Source organism: Mycteria americana, chromosome 15, assembly GCF_035582795.1.
Source record: "Mycteria americana isolate JAX WOST 10 ecotype Jacksonville Zoo and Gardens chromosome 15, USCA_MyAme_1.0, whole genome shotgun sequence".
In the NCBI taxonomy this organism is placed as follows: domain Eukaryota; kingdom Metazoa; phylum Chordata; class Aves; order Ciconiiformes; family Ciconiidae; genus Mycteria; species Mycteria americana.
In genome coordinates, this window is record NC_134379.1 from 5,931,579 (window position 1) to 5,945,207 (window position 13,629).

General features: G+C 66.0%; 2 protein-coding genes across 20 annotated transcripts in view; one reads left to right on the forward strand and one right to left on the reverse strand.

Annotated features, from left to right (window-relative positions):
• The window catches only part of MYO18A (myosin XVIIIA), a 39,968-nt gene extending 33,764 nt beyond the window's left edge, over positions 1 to 6,204 (forward strand). For 16 of the 19 annotated variants that reach the window (XM_075518017.1, XM_075518019.1, XM_075518018.1 and 13 more), the window contains 3 exons: positions 1,337 to 1,459; positions 2,446 to 3,633; positions 4,913 to 5,048. In XM_075518017.1, the coding sequence (XP_075374132.1) occupies positions 1,337 to 1,459; positions 2,446 to 3,625 (1,303 nt within the window). In that variant the 3' untranslated portion in view covers positions 3,626 to 3,633; positions 4,913 to 5,048. Of the gene's footprint in view, positions 1 to 1,336; positions 1,460 to 1,876; positions 2,392 to 2,445; positions 3,634 to 4,912 lie in introns of those variants that run through there. The other 3 variants (XM_075518035.1, XM_075518036.1, XM_075518034.1) reach the window with 2 other exon arrangements.
• A 1,371-nt stretch (positions 6,205 to 7,575) lies between these two features.
• On the reverse strand, positions 7,576 to 10,224 carry PIPOX (pipecolic acid and sarcosine oxidase). The gene is made up of 8 exons (XM_075518079.1): positions 10,099 to 10,224; positions 9,343 to 9,491; positions 8,690 to 8,891; positions 8,428 to 8,610; positions 8,213 to 8,365; positions 7,987 to 8,145; positions 7,794 to 7,869; positions 7,576 to 7,706 (listed from the first exon to the last, which is right to left on the reverse strand). Exons 1-8 carry the CDS (start codon positions 10,222 to 10,224, stop codon positions 7,576 to 7,578), a joined length of 1,179 nt encoding a protein of 392 aa, XP_075374194.1.
• Between the last annotated feature and the right edge of the window lie 3,405 nt (positions 10,225 to 13,629).

Genomic DNA, 13,629 nt, shown 5'->3' on the forward strand with positions numbered 1-13,629 from the left:
CTGCCACGCACAATTAATATCCCCCGCTGCGGTCGCTCCCCTCGACCCGGGTCGCGCTTAACTAACGGCACGCTCGCCCGGACGTAAATGGCGTTTGACGTGGAGTTTAATTCCGCCGGTTATAAAACCTTAGCTGCCCCCAGAGTTTGTTTACAGGGCTCGATGGGGGGGGGTGTGTGTGTGGTTGTTGTCGTTCTGTGGGTTTTTTGTCACTTTTTTTTTTCCAAGCCGCGCGTTGCCTGGCTGTATTGCAGGGGAGGGAGACGTGCGTGATGGAGTGCGGCTCGTTGCTTTGAATTTAACGAGGAGGATTCATATACAGGGTCTATCCCAGCCCGTCCCCCGTGCCGTCTGCTGCCGTCCCCGGGCAGGGAATAAGCCCAAAGCTGGGCGGATAAAACAGCCGTTTAAGATCATATGATATATCCCTTCCCCGGCAGCGGCTCGGTGGGAGCCCTCGCCTCTCGCTGGCCAGCGGCGGGGTGGGGAGAGACGGGTCCGTGCCGCTTCGATTTCCTTATAGATCCCGCCGGTACTGCCATAACCCTAATGAAAGCAGTAAGCAGTTAGGTATTAAGGGAGATTTATGCAGGGATGCTTTTAACGTGGAGGAATGGATTTTGCAATGCATACGGCACCTTCTTTCTAAAGGCAATCAATATGGTTACGAACGGCCATTATAAATTAGATGGTTTAAGCCAGATAGGGCTTTTTTTACGCCGGGACGTAAATCAGGGGCTCTCCGGCACGGCAGGGCTGTAAATCTGCCCGCTGTGCTCCTGCGCCCGCCTTGCCGGAGTCGTTTCTGTTCTGCCTGCTAAACTCCTGTTTACCCAGGGCCGTCAACATCGCTCTTCCTTGCTGTAATTTTGCACTCGACGGTGGCCTATAAAATGAACCCGCTTAATTCCTTCCCAGCCCCGGAGCTGGAAATCTCCTGTGTTTCTGGAGCTGTGCCCTGCCCGCTGCCCCGACGCCGGCCCCGCTGTCTTATCTTTCCAGCCCCAGAGCCGTGCAGTGGCAGGGGGGACGTTGGGCAGAGGGTGCAGGAGCCCCTTGGCCGGGCAGGGGGGTGGTTTGGGGGTTCAGGGGCCGCGTGGCATGGCTGTGCTTCGGGGAGCCCCTGGCATGCGGGTCTAGCTGTACGCACGCAGGTTGCGTGCCGGGAGACGGAGCAGGACCGTGGGACCGGGTTTAGCCCGTGCCAGGGTGCACAGGCAGTGGGTGCTGGAGGGTTCGGCACCCGCCGGTGCAATTTCACCTCCCCGGCACCCAAAATCTCACCGCCCCATGCTCACCTCTTGCTTTCTTCCGCCCCGCCCCGCTCCTCCGGCAGCGACGGCGACTCGGACGTGGACTCGGAACTGGAGGAGCGCGTGGACGGCGTGAAGTCCTGGCTCTCCAAGAACAAAGGCTCCTCCAAAGCGCTCTCGGATGATGGCAGCCTGAAGGGCGGCAGGTGGGTGCAGGGCTGGGCGCGGGGCTGGCTGGCAGAGGACGGGGTGGGCTGTGCGGGGGGACGGCTGGGGTGCAGGGTGGACACCCACGGGACGTGGCACTCTGGGTGCTGCGCTGCTGCCTGGTGCTCCTGTGGCCGGCCGGGGAAGGGTTAATGCTGGTGAGTGGCTCGGTCTCCACCGGGGACACGTGTCCCCACGCAGAAGGGGACCCCTGGTCCCCCTCCCCAGCATTCCACCCGCGGCACCGCAGCCAGCCGCTGCGGCACAGGGACCCTCCCCGGAGGTGCACGAGCACCTGCAGCCCCCACCCTGTCTGCCTCCCCGGGGGGTCGCGGCGGGGGGGGGGGGGCTCCAGCCCCGTGCATCGACCCCCTGCTCTGGGGCTGGGTCCCCCTCCATCCTCCCCTCGTTTGCAGCTCCACCGCATCCCTCCCCGCACCCCTTGGCAGCGCCGGCGGAGGGGGGGGGGACGTGCCCAGGTGCCCCCGCAGTGCAGGGCCGGCGTGGGGCTGGGGCACACAGCCCCGCTCCTGCTCCCCCGGGAAGGCGCTCGCCTGCTGAGCGCAGATTGCTTTGATCCAAACCCAATTTCCTAGCAGGGCTCCGGGAGTCCCGGGGGGCTCCCACACCTCTGCCAAGCAGGAGGGAAAGATCTGAGCCGGTTTTCTTAATTGGTTTAATTTATTCAGCGGTGCAGATGTAAAACATTTTGTTATTGGAGAGAATTCCACCTTTTCTGAAGTCTGGAATCAAACGCAGCGGCTCCAGGTAGCCGACAATGAAATAAATTGAACGCAACACTTTAAAGGGGAATCAAAGTGCCGAGCTAGAACAATTCCCCCATTTACATGACATTTTTCCGTGATGCTATTTCCCGCTGACGCAAATTACTGAGGCTGCCGCGCTGCCCCCGCCTTGCCCGCTCATCTCCATCTCTCTCTTGTCTCCCCGGTGCGTGCGCGGGGCCGCGGTGCTGCCGGCGCAGGTCAGCCCTGCCGGACGGTCCCGAAGGCGAGGAGCGGCCGGTGTCGGTGCTGAGCTGCCTCAGCTATAGGAAGCGGCCGGGCCTCAAGGACTCCATAGGCGGCTGTGGGGACGAGCAGACGCTCTTCAGCGCGCTTGGCGAGCGACCGCCTTCCCCTGAGCGCGCTGCCCGTAGGGCGGCCCGGGGCGGCGAGCCCGAGGACCGGGCGGCCGTCATCGCCCGCGCCTTCGCCGACGCCAGCGGCCGGGCTCGGCAAGGGCTGGGCAAGCGTTGGTCCCTCTCGGCCGCCGACGGCGAGAAAGCCTCCGTCGCCTCCGCCCCGGTGAGCCGGGCCTCCTCCGCCTCCTGGCGCGGGCCGGAGGACGGGGACGAAGGGGATGAGGGGTGCTCGGTGCTGAGCTTCGCCCTCTCCAGCCCCGGGAGCCTGCGGAGCCGGCGCGGGGGGCCTGAGGGTCGCCCCGAGTCGCGGCTCTCCCTGGCCCGCAGCCGCCTGGAGGAGGCGGAGGAGGGGTCCCGCGGGCAGCCCCCCCTGGGGCGCAGCTTCTCCGTGCCCCCCCGGCCCCGCAGCGCCGCTTCTGAGGACGGGGGTCCCGGGGACGCCCGCCCTGTGGGGCACCGCTCCTACCTCGACCCCGACCTGGAAGCCGCCATCCAGGAGGTGCTGAGCTACCGCCCGCCGCGGGCCGGGGGCTGCTCCAGCCCCGAGGCCGACTCGGGGGACGACGGCCGGAGCGTGCGGAGCGTGCGGAGCGTGCGGAGCGCGGCCCCCCTGGGCGCCGCCGACCGCCCCCCCGGCAGCCTCCGCCGCTCTGCCTCTGCCCTCGACTTCTCCCGGCGTGCCTGCCGGCGCCGCAGCAGCTCGGGCTCCTCCGAGGAAGAGGAGGAGCGGAAGAAGAAGAGTGCCAAGAAGCATGCCAAGAAGGCTAAGAAGAAAGCCAAGAAGAAGAAGAAGAAGCAGCAGTCATCATCTGACTCGGGTTCCTCCTCCGATTCCTCCTCCGATTCCTCCTCCGGCTCCACCAGCTCCTACCGCAGCACCTCCAGCGTCAAGAAGGGCCCGCGGGCGGCAGGGGGCGAGGAGCCGGGACGCCCCGGCCGGGGCAAGAAGGAGGAGAAGCAGCGGAAGAAGCAGGTTGACAGCCTGATGATGAAGTACCTGTACCGGCCCGAGAGCGACTGAGGCAGGAGGTGGGAGCGGTGTGTGCCGTGCAGCATGAACCTCCCCGTGTGCCACTAACCGCTCACCCTAACCCTCGCCCAGCTCCAGGCACGGAGCCCACCTCCGCCGGGCACCCCAGGATGGGGCACCCCGCTGCGCCCGCAGCCAGTCCTGCTTTTGGGGTGCTGCAGGGCATCCCCGACGCATCTCCAGCCGTGGGGAGCGCCCCTGGCATGGCTGCAGCGTGACCGGCAGCTGCCCGTGCTGCCAGGAAGCGGTGTATTCGGGATTAGCGCCCGTGGCACGCAGGACACCGGGAAGTGCTAATCCCTTCCCGGCTCCCCGGCCGCCGGCCAGGATGCGGCTGAATTTATTCCTTCAGGAAACGTGAGGGTTTGCCGGGCGGCGCAGCATCCCCACTCGTCCCGGGGAATTCGCTGCCCGGGGATGGCGGCGGGGAGGAGCGGGACGGGTACTAACACGCACCCGCTGCAGCGTGTGAGCGCGGGGGGAGGCGGCACCCACGGGAGGGAGCCGGGGGGGGGCGGTTGGGGCTCGGAGGTGTTTCTCAGGGTGGCCGCATCCTGCTGCCCTGTGCCGTGTCGGGTGCCTGTGACGGGGACTCGGGGCTGTGAACGGCCTCACCCTGCAGGGCTTTGGGGCTCTGCACCCTGTTTGATGGCAGAGGAGAGGGTGCGCCGGGGCTCGCCGGCGGCGTTTTCGGAGCGGGCGCGATCCTTTCTGACAGCTTGAATAGGAAAAGGGCCGAAGGAGGGGGGAAAAAAGCCTTTTGGAAACGTGGTCGCCGTTGGGCTGCCCGCTGCCTGCCAGGCTGCCTGGCCCGGGGCCAGGGAAGGCGTCACAGGGTGGGTGGGGGGAGAAACACCCCCAGCACCCAGCCGTGGGCTCCGGTGCGACCGGGACCCTCGAGCGATGACACCCGTGAGCACCGGCCTTTGCATCCACGGCCACGTGCCTTTTTCTGAGCGTGTGGTGCTTGGGTGCCCGTGGGGGCTGCGGCCGCTGGGCGGGCTCGGCTCGGCCCCGCTGCAGAGCAGGGGCTCGGCTCAGCCCGGTGAGGAGTCAGTCGTGGTGGAGCGTGCCCCAAATATCTTGGAAATAATAAAAAAGGTGACGATCGAGGCTCCATCCGGCTGGCTGCCAGCATGCCGGCTCGCCACGGCTCCCGGTGCAGCCAAAGGGGAGGCGTGCCCAGCAGCGGAGCCCGGCTGCGGCACTGCAGCGTGCTGGGGCACGGAGCCCCCCCCACCCCAGACCCCCCCAATAACCCTGCTCTCTCCCGCACAGCCCCCCAGGTTCCCGGCACCCCTTCGCCTACGACAGATGGGACGAGGAGCAGGACGTCGGGGAAAGCACACGCCACTCCTCCCGCGGCTCCCCCAGCGCCAGCGAGGCGGAGAGCCGGGCCAGCGAGACCCCCGCCTAGCCCCCCCCCACCCTTTCCCATCGCCCCAGAAACACTCGGCTCCTTTGCGGGGCTGCCCCGGGCAGACGGTATTTCTTCTGCACCGGGGGGGGGGGTGGGCATGCAGCCACCCCCCAGCCCTGGCCACGGGGGGAGCAGCCCGGCCGGCTCGCTGGCTGCAGCCCCCATGTCCCCCCCACCCTCCTGCCCCCCGTCTGTCCTCGGCGGCAGAGCCGGCAGCTCCGGCACCCTGGGTTTATTCCTCGGTGCCTGCTGGCTCCTTATTTTATAACTTAAACTCCCCCCCCAGGCACCCCTTGTCCTCTTAAGCCCCTTTTAGTTGAGCCAAAGACGTCTCTCACTGGCCAGGCCCTGGGGAGCAGCCGTCCCACAGCTGGGAAGGGGACGTGGGGACAGGGTCCCGCATGCCCCCCGGGTTGTCGTCACTCGGCCCCCGGCCCCCCACCCCTGCCTGGTTGTTTTGCACTAGCCCAGCTGTGCGTCCCCCCCCCATCCCCTTGACTTTCACTATGAAAATAAACGTCATTTCTGGCTGGTGACGCCGGCTGCTGCCTGCTCCGCGTGCTGGGGGGGTCACCCCGGTCTGGGGGGCTGTTTGCGTGGTGGGGGGGGGCTGGCAGGACAGATCCAGCCCCGGTGAGGATCCAGGGCAGCATGGAGAGGCCGAGCCCGGCACCTTCCCCGAGCCCACTGCACCCACGGGTGATGGGGAAGGGAGGGGGGGAGACAGCCCTCGTGGGTGCCGGCACTGAATCATTTATCAGTCTTTATAAATATGCAGATGAGCAGCGGGGATGGGAGCCCTCTGCCTGCCGGCGTTAATTATTTAACGCGGAGGAGATGATGATGTGCATTGCCGGCCGCCGGCGCGGCACGCAGCTCGGCCTTGGCCCTGGCACCCGCCGGCCCGTGCCGGGTGCTGCTCCCTGGCCCCCCAGCCCCGGGGACCCCCTGCACCCCCAGGACCCCCCGCACCCCCGGGACCCCGGCAAACCGGGTCGTTTGATCCCTTTCCCCACCATCTCTTGGAAATAAATGGGCCAAGCTCGGTGCTCACTGCCATAAAGCCACGCTGCGCTAATGCGCTTTCATTAAGTGGGAGCGATCTAATGATAATAAAATGGCACATTTAACATTAAAACATTTAACTTGACTCCTAAGCGAGTGTGTCTCTCCGCGCTGTTCCAGCTCCATCTTCATGAGGCTGACAAAGCTCCTTAATTTGTTTCCGGGGAGCGGGTGCTCAGCAGAGGTGGCTTGGCACCGCGCAGCATGGGGGATGACGGGATGCAGGGATACAGGGATGCTGGGATGTGGGGAGGCAGGGTACCAGGATACCGGGATGCAGGGATGTGGGGATGCGGAGGTGCTGGGATGTGGGGATGCAGGGATATGGGGATGCGGGGGTGCTGGGATTTGGGAATGCAGGGTACCAGCATGCTGGGATGTGGGGATGCAGGGATGGAGGGGTACCAGGGTGCTGGGGTAATGGGGATGCAGGGATGGAGGGGTACCAGGGTGCTGGGGTAATGGGGATGGAGGGGTACGAGGGTGCTGGGGTAATGGGGATGCGGGGATGGAGGGGTACGAGGGTGCTGGGGTAATGGGGATGCAGGGATGGAGGGGTACCAGGGTGCTGGGGTAATGGGGATGGAGGGATGGAGGGGTACCAGGGTGCTGGGGTAATGGGGATGCGGGGATGGAGGGGTACCAGGGTGCTGGGGTAATGGGGATGCGGGGATGGAGGGGTACCAGGGTGCTGGGGTAATGGGGATGCGGGGATGGAGGGGTACCAGGGTGCTGGGGTAATGGGGATGGAGGGATGGAGGGGTACCAGGGTGCTGGGGTAATGGGGATGCAGGGATGGAGGGGTACGAGGGTGCTGGGGTAATGGGGATGCAGGGATGGAGGGGTACCAGGGTGCTGGGGTAACGGGGATGCGGGGATGGAGGGGTACCAGGGTGCTGGGGTAATGGGGATGCAGGGATGGAGGGGTACCAGGGTGCTGGGGTAATGGGGATGCGGGGATGGAGGGGTACCAGGGTGCTGGGGTAATGGGGATGCGGGGATGGAGGGGTACCAGGGTGCTGGGGTAATGGGGATGGAGGGGTACCAGGGTGCTGGGGTAATGGGGATGCGGGGATGGAGGGGTACCAGGGTGCTGGGGTAATGGGGATGGAGGGGTACCATGGTGCTGGGGTAATGGGGATGGAGGGGTACCAGGGTGCTGGGGTAATGGGGTTGCGGGGGTGCTGGGATGTGGGGATGCTGGGTTTTCAGGATGCAGGGTGCAGGGGTACAGGGATGCTGGGGTGCTGGGCTGCACAGATGGAGGGCTGCTGGGATGGAGGGGTGCCAGGGTGCTGGGTGCTGGGATGGTGGAGACACCAGGGTGCAGGGAGATGGAGATGGCGGCACGTGGGGATGCAGGGATGCCAGCATTCGGGGCTGTAAGGACACCGAGCCGCAGGGACACAGCTGCAGGCCGGTGTGAAGCCGCGCGGGCACGGCCAGGGCCCTGCACCTACAGCGCAGCCTGGAGCACGCCGGGGAAGCGGGTGACGGCGAAGGGGGCCGTGCTGTGGGACGGCTCCTCGCCCAGGCTCAGCTCGCACAGCAGCTTCCCCACCACCGGCGCCAGCTTGAACCCGTGGCCTGCGGGGAAGAGAGGGTGGGCACAGCCACCCCCACGGCCCCGGCCAGCTCTGGGGTGCCGGGGAGGGGCTGGGTGCCCCTGCCTACCCGAGAAGCCGGCCCCGATGATGATGTTGCTGAACTTGGGGTGCCGATCCAGGATGAAGTCTTCATCCGGGGTGTTCTGGGGGAGCCGCGGCGTGAGCGTGTGTGGGGAGGGGAAGGGACGGCAAGATCCACTTTGGAGTGAGGGAGGGTCTGGGACCCCAGACGCCTGGGTCCCGCTCCTGGGGCGTCTCACCGTGTAGAGGCAGGTCTCCACCACGGCCGGCCAGGGCTCCAGCCCCGGCAGGTAGCTGCTGATGAAGCTGCTCAGGATGGCGACGTCAGGGCGGGGGGCACCCGGGGGGGCCCGGTCCCGCTCCTCAGGGTCGACGGGGCTGCCGTGGTGGTAGCACATCTTGGGGGGCAGCTGGTCAGGGGGGGCCGGCTGCGGGGTGCTCCCGCTGCCACCATGCCCCGCTCACCTTGACCAGCCCCGGGTACTCGAGGGCGGGCAGCCCGTAGATGCCGTGGGGGGCTTGGCTCAGCCCCAGGGCCATGAAGCAGGGACCGGCTCTGCCCGCGCTGGGGCTCCCCGGCTCCTTCTCCCTCCAGTAGCAGACATCGATGCGCAGGGGCTGGGGTCACCGCGTTAGCCCTGGCCACGGCCGGGCCGCCCCGCAGTGCCACCGACCCTTACCTGCAGCGGCAGGCAGAGACCCAGGGGTGCCACGAGGGCACCGGTCCAGGCTCCGGCTGTGATGATGAGCCGGGGGGCTCGGTACACCCCGGTGGTGGTGGTGACGGTGAGCACAGCCCCGGGTTCAACGCGCAGCACCTTCTCCCCGTCCCGCAGGGTGCCCCCAAGCCGGCGAAAGACATCCTGGGTGGCGATGGTGACGGGAGGTGGCTGCGGGGACGGAGCCGGGGGACCCCTATCCCATCCCCTCAGCAGCACCCACCTGCACCGCCCGCAGCGCCCGGTCGGCGAAGAGCACCCCGCCGGTGCCGTCCCACACAGCCGCCTCACCGGCGTGGAGCTGGAGGCCGGGGAAGCGCTGGGCCAGCACCGTGGCGTCGAGGACCTCGGCGGCACCCAGGCTGCGCCGGCAGCCCTCCAGCTCCGGGTCACCCGCTGGCCCCAGCACCACCAGCCCCGTCCGCCTGCGCCCTGCCAGCCGTGTCAGCTCTCCCCTCGCGCCCTCCCCGCGCAGACCCCCCCTTCCTTCGCCCCTGGGGGAAACTGAGGCGCGGAGGCATCGGTGATGCTCGGGACGTGCCGCGCCCTGGTGGGATGCTGGGCAAGGGCGCATGGGGTGACGCACGGGGAGGGTCTGGATGCCGGCATCACGCTCGCCCCCCCAAATACAGCACGTGCCATCAGCCCTGACCCTGGCAGCGGGGGATCGTTTAGATACTCATTTCCCTAATGGCGCTTTCTTCACAGAGCTCCATAAATTACCCAGAGCCAGCGACGGCCTCCCCGCTGCGTGGGGCTGGGGTGGCCTCGTCCTGCCCAGCTCTGCACCCTGATGGAGCAGTGGCTGCAGCCCCCAGCCCGGCCCCGCAGGGGGGGGACGGTGCCCTGCAGGGGCTGCATCCCCGTCCCTGTCACCTGTAGAGGCTGGTGCCGGCCTCGACCTCCAGCTGCTGCCAGAGGTGGAAGCTGTCGGGCATCATGCGGGCGTAGGGCTCCCGGGGGTAGGCAGTGCGGGTGATGCGGCTCTGCCCGTGCGAGCTGCCCCGCGAGTGGGGCAGGATGAACTGCAGGGCAGGGGGGACGTGGGGGTGACCGCAGCCACTGCCACCCCCCAATGCCACCAGCCTCACGTGCCGCAGCGGGCACCGGGGGACACGGCCTGCCCTGCCAGCCGCGGCACTGGGAAACGGCAGGACACGGGGGTCCTGGCACTGGGGACACGGGGGTTCTGGTGCTGGGGGCATGTGGGTCCTGGCACTGGGGTCATAGGGGTCCTGGCACTGGGGACATGGGGGTCCCGGCACTGGGCACACAGGGGTTCTGGTGCTGGGGACATGGGGGTCCTGGCATTGGGGGCACGCGGGTCCTGGCACTGGGGTCATGGGGGTCCTGGCGCTGGGGACATGGGGGTCCTGGCACTGGGGTCATGGGGGTCCTGGCACTGGGGACATGGGGGTCCTGGCACTGGGGACACAGTGATCCTGGCACTGGAGTCATGGGGGTCCCGGCACTGGGGACACAGGGGTGCTGGCACCGTGGACCAGGGGTGCCGGGAGCGGCTCCGCTCCGTGCCACGGCAGAGGGCAGCCAGGTCTGCAGGCACCCACCCCAGCACGTCAGGGCTGGGGACACGGTGGGACGGGGACACGGCAGGGCTGGGGTTGCCGGTACCTGCTCCAGCAGGAGGGTCTCCCTGTGGCGCTGGGCCAGGTGGTAGGCGGCGAAGGAGCCCTGGATGCCAGCCCCGATGACGATGGCATCGTAGGTGGCCTGGCGGGACTGGCTCGGCGCAGCCATGTCCGTCCTTGTCCGTGTCCCCGCGGGCAGCCAGGAGCTGAGCCAAGGGGGCGGATGGGGCAGAGTCCGGCCGAGCCGAGCAGGCGGCAAAGCCTCGGCCACGCTCCAGCCCCTGCTGGGACGGCGGGGGCACGCGGTGGCCGCATCCTTCCCGCTCCTCGGGGCCGGCCAGGCAGGAGCGTCTCCATTCCCCCACCAACGCCGGCGCCTGGTCTTGGCGGGGAAGGCAGCTCATCCGGCGGCGATGGCAGAGCCGGCAGCACAGGGGGTTCGGCCCCCTCCTTCCCCAGCCGCCCCCGCACCACTGCTGATGGGTGTTTTTATCCCGGCTCGGCCCATGGCACGCGGCACACGGCACCCAGCACCCCCCGCTCGCCCCGGCCCCGGCACAGGGACCACCCCCCCACCGCCGCACCCTCCCATCACCTTTACACCCCACCGCAGCAGGACCCCCCCCGGCCCCGCGGCACCGCCGGCAGCCAGGTGAGATCAGAGCGAGCGGGTGGGATAAATGTGACGGGAAATTATTTCCAATAAATCCCCCTTTCCCTCCCCACCGGTTGCTGCCAGCTCCGGCTGCGGTGGGACGCAGGGCTCTGTAACGCTCCCATTTGTGCGCCGGTGGGAAACCCCCCCGCTTGCTTCGAGGCAAACAGGTTTTTTTTTTTTTTTTCCCTTCGGCACAATTTATTACAGCCATAAACTATTTCGTTGCCATCTTTTGTTGTTGTTATTTTTTTTACCGGGAGATAGGCATGATTTAGGGCTTGCCGGAGCAGCCGGGATGCAGTGCAGAGCCCCGTGTCCCACGGGCAGTGGTGGATTTCGCAAGCCTGCAAAATTCTGGGGTGTGGGGTTTGGGGACACTCAGTGACGCAGTGGCGGGGGGGATAACACGGGTGGGGGCTGCTGGCTTTGCCCGCCACTGCCACCGCCCCGTGCTGCCTGACAGCTAATTAGGGGAATTAATTCACTCCGGCTTTCGTGGTGTAAAAGGCATTATTTACTGGTTAATTGTCGTTATTACAAAATGTTAAATATCATTATTTATTTTGCCACTCGCCTCCGGTGATGGATGAAGCATCGAGGAGCGTGGGAGGCCCACGCCAGGCCGGGGGGGGGGGGGGGGGGGGGATTTCCAGCCCCCCCCAACCGCGGTGCCCAGCCGGGTCACGGGGACACCCCCGCATGGTGCAAAGGCAGAACCGGCAGCTAACAGCAACGGGGGGGTGAGAGGAGGCAGATGGGGGGGCCAGGCAAAGGCCGGGCTCCCCCCCGGGCCCCTCACCCACGCTGCTGCCCAGGACCACTAATGCAATGAGTGCATGCCGGTCTCAGCATCACCGCCATGCCCAGGGCTCTGCGTTGTGCGGTGCCCCGTTAAATCAGCACATCCTCCCTCGCCTTTGATGTTACAAATAATCAGCAATTTCCCTGCGTTTCAGCTTGCTTTTTTTGCTTTGAACAGCCCCTCTACCTGCTCTTCCTTTTTTGCTGGGAAGATGAAGAATAATTAATTATCCATGAAACGCTAAATGGCAAAAATGAACTCCTCTCCCGCTAACGGCGTGTTAATAGATCGGGCTGGAAAAGCCTCGCTCGTGCCGCTATGAAGCCAGGGAGGCCATCGGTGCGGTGCGGGGACGGTCGCCGGCGCTGGAGGGGACGGCCATGCCCTCCGGCACCAGCGACCGTCCCCAGGGCTCTGCAGGACCCCTCAAGCCATCGCTTCCATTGCATGGATGACCCCAACCGGGGCTGGTCCCAGGCATCGGGGAGGTCTGCATCCCCAGACCCCAAAAAGCAGCTGCGTGGGCTCATCTTGCCTTGGGGTGAGTTTTTGGGGTTGCCCCCCCAGCCCTGTGCCCAGTCTCCAGCATCCCTGCCGTCAGCCTCTTGACCTGGGTTTAAATTAACTGGAGGCAATGCTCGTGGCAGGAAGAAATCCATTTCCTAAAGTAGCCGGCGTGGGTCAGGAGAGCTGCGCCGAGAGCACAGTAAAAATGAAATATTCCCTGCGCGGGCTGGGTGGATGGATGGGGAAGCTCGGGGCTGGCACCGGCACGGGGCAGGTGCGGTGAGGGTTTGGGGAAGAGCCCGGCGCAGGCTGCAAGAGCTGCCCCAGCTCAGACCCATGTGGGGCTGGAGAAATTGGGAATGAGGAGCTTTGGCCAAGGCCAGGCAGGGCTCGGCAGCGGCTTGCTGCCTGCTGAGCTCTGCACCCGCTGCACCCATTGTACTCACTGCACCCGCTGCACCCACTGCACCCATTGCACCCGCTGCATCCATTGCACCCGCTGCACCCACTGCATCCACTGCACCCACTGCATCCATTGCACCCGCTGCATCCACTGCACCCACTGCATCCACTGCACCCACTGCACCCATTGTACTCACTGTACCCGCTGCACCCACTGCACCCATTGCACCCACTGCATCCACTGCGCCCACTGCATCCATTGCACCCACTGCATCCACTGCACCCACTGCATCCATTGCATCCATTGCACCCACTGCACCCACTGCATCCACTGCACCCACTGCATCCATTGCACCCGCTGCATCTATTGCACCCGCTGCATCCACTGCATCCATTGCGCCCACTGCACCCACTGCATCCATTGCGCCCACTGCATCCATTGCACCCGCTGCACACTGGGACGGGGGCCGAAGTTCCCCGAAAGCCCATCGTCATCCACGCCAGTGCTGCCTGCTGGGCTATGCCAGCCTCATCCTCCAGCAAGTGCCAAGCCAGCACTTAAAAAAGAATTAGGGAGCGACGTTGCTCCCCGGGGAAGCCAAGGCCGCGTGGCCGTGGGCAGCGCAGCGTCCCCCCGGCCCGGCCGCGGCACGCCGGCTCCAGCTGTGCTCGTCCCCGTTTACCTCCCCGGCCCTCGCCATCCCCGACGCTTTGAAGGCATCTGCAAAGGGCTTGTTTGCTTTGTGTCAAAACCAACAGCCGCTGAAGGCAGCCCCTCATTAGCAGTCCAGGTACGTGCCTGGGGAAGCGTCGGGCAGATTAAAATTATTTGAATATCATAATGTTAGATACTCCAATTTGGCCTCAAAATGTTCATCTTCCAAGCCCTACCAGGGCTTTGGTGCATTAAACATTGATGGAGCTACCGGCGGATCAAAGTTTCGGGTTTAACGCTGGAAGTGCTTTGCGGGAGCGCCGGCTGCCCCCCGCCTGCTCCGCAGCCGCCCCGGGACGGGAAGGACCACGGCATCGCTGCGTGCCCCACTCCCATTGCAGCCGTGGGGCTGGCGGTGCACGGCCCGTGCCGTGGGGCTGGCCGCAGCTCTTTCCTCCCCGTGCCGAGCCGTGCAGCGCGTGGTTTGCCATTCTCCGTGGAAGAAGCGGCGCGTGTCAGCAAAGCAGGGCCTGGGATTAAAAATAAAAAC

What these genes read in the sequence shown, in the direction of transcription:
- PIPOX (XM_075518079.1), bottom strand. Translation starts at nt 10,224, where the DNA reads ATGGCTGCGCCGAGCCAGTCCCGCCAGGCCACCTACGATGCCATCGTC. An exon ending in AGACCCTCCTGCTGGAGCAG is followed by an intron (nt 9,492 to 10,098) that starts GTACCGGCAACC and finishes CCTGCCCTGCAG; the next exon opens with TTCATCCTGCCCCACTCGCG. An exon ending in GGGCGCTGCGGGCGGTGCAG is followed by an intron (nt 8,611 to 8,689) that starts GTGGGTGCTGCT and finishes ATCGCCACCCAG; the next exon opens with GATGTCTTTCGCCGGCTTGG.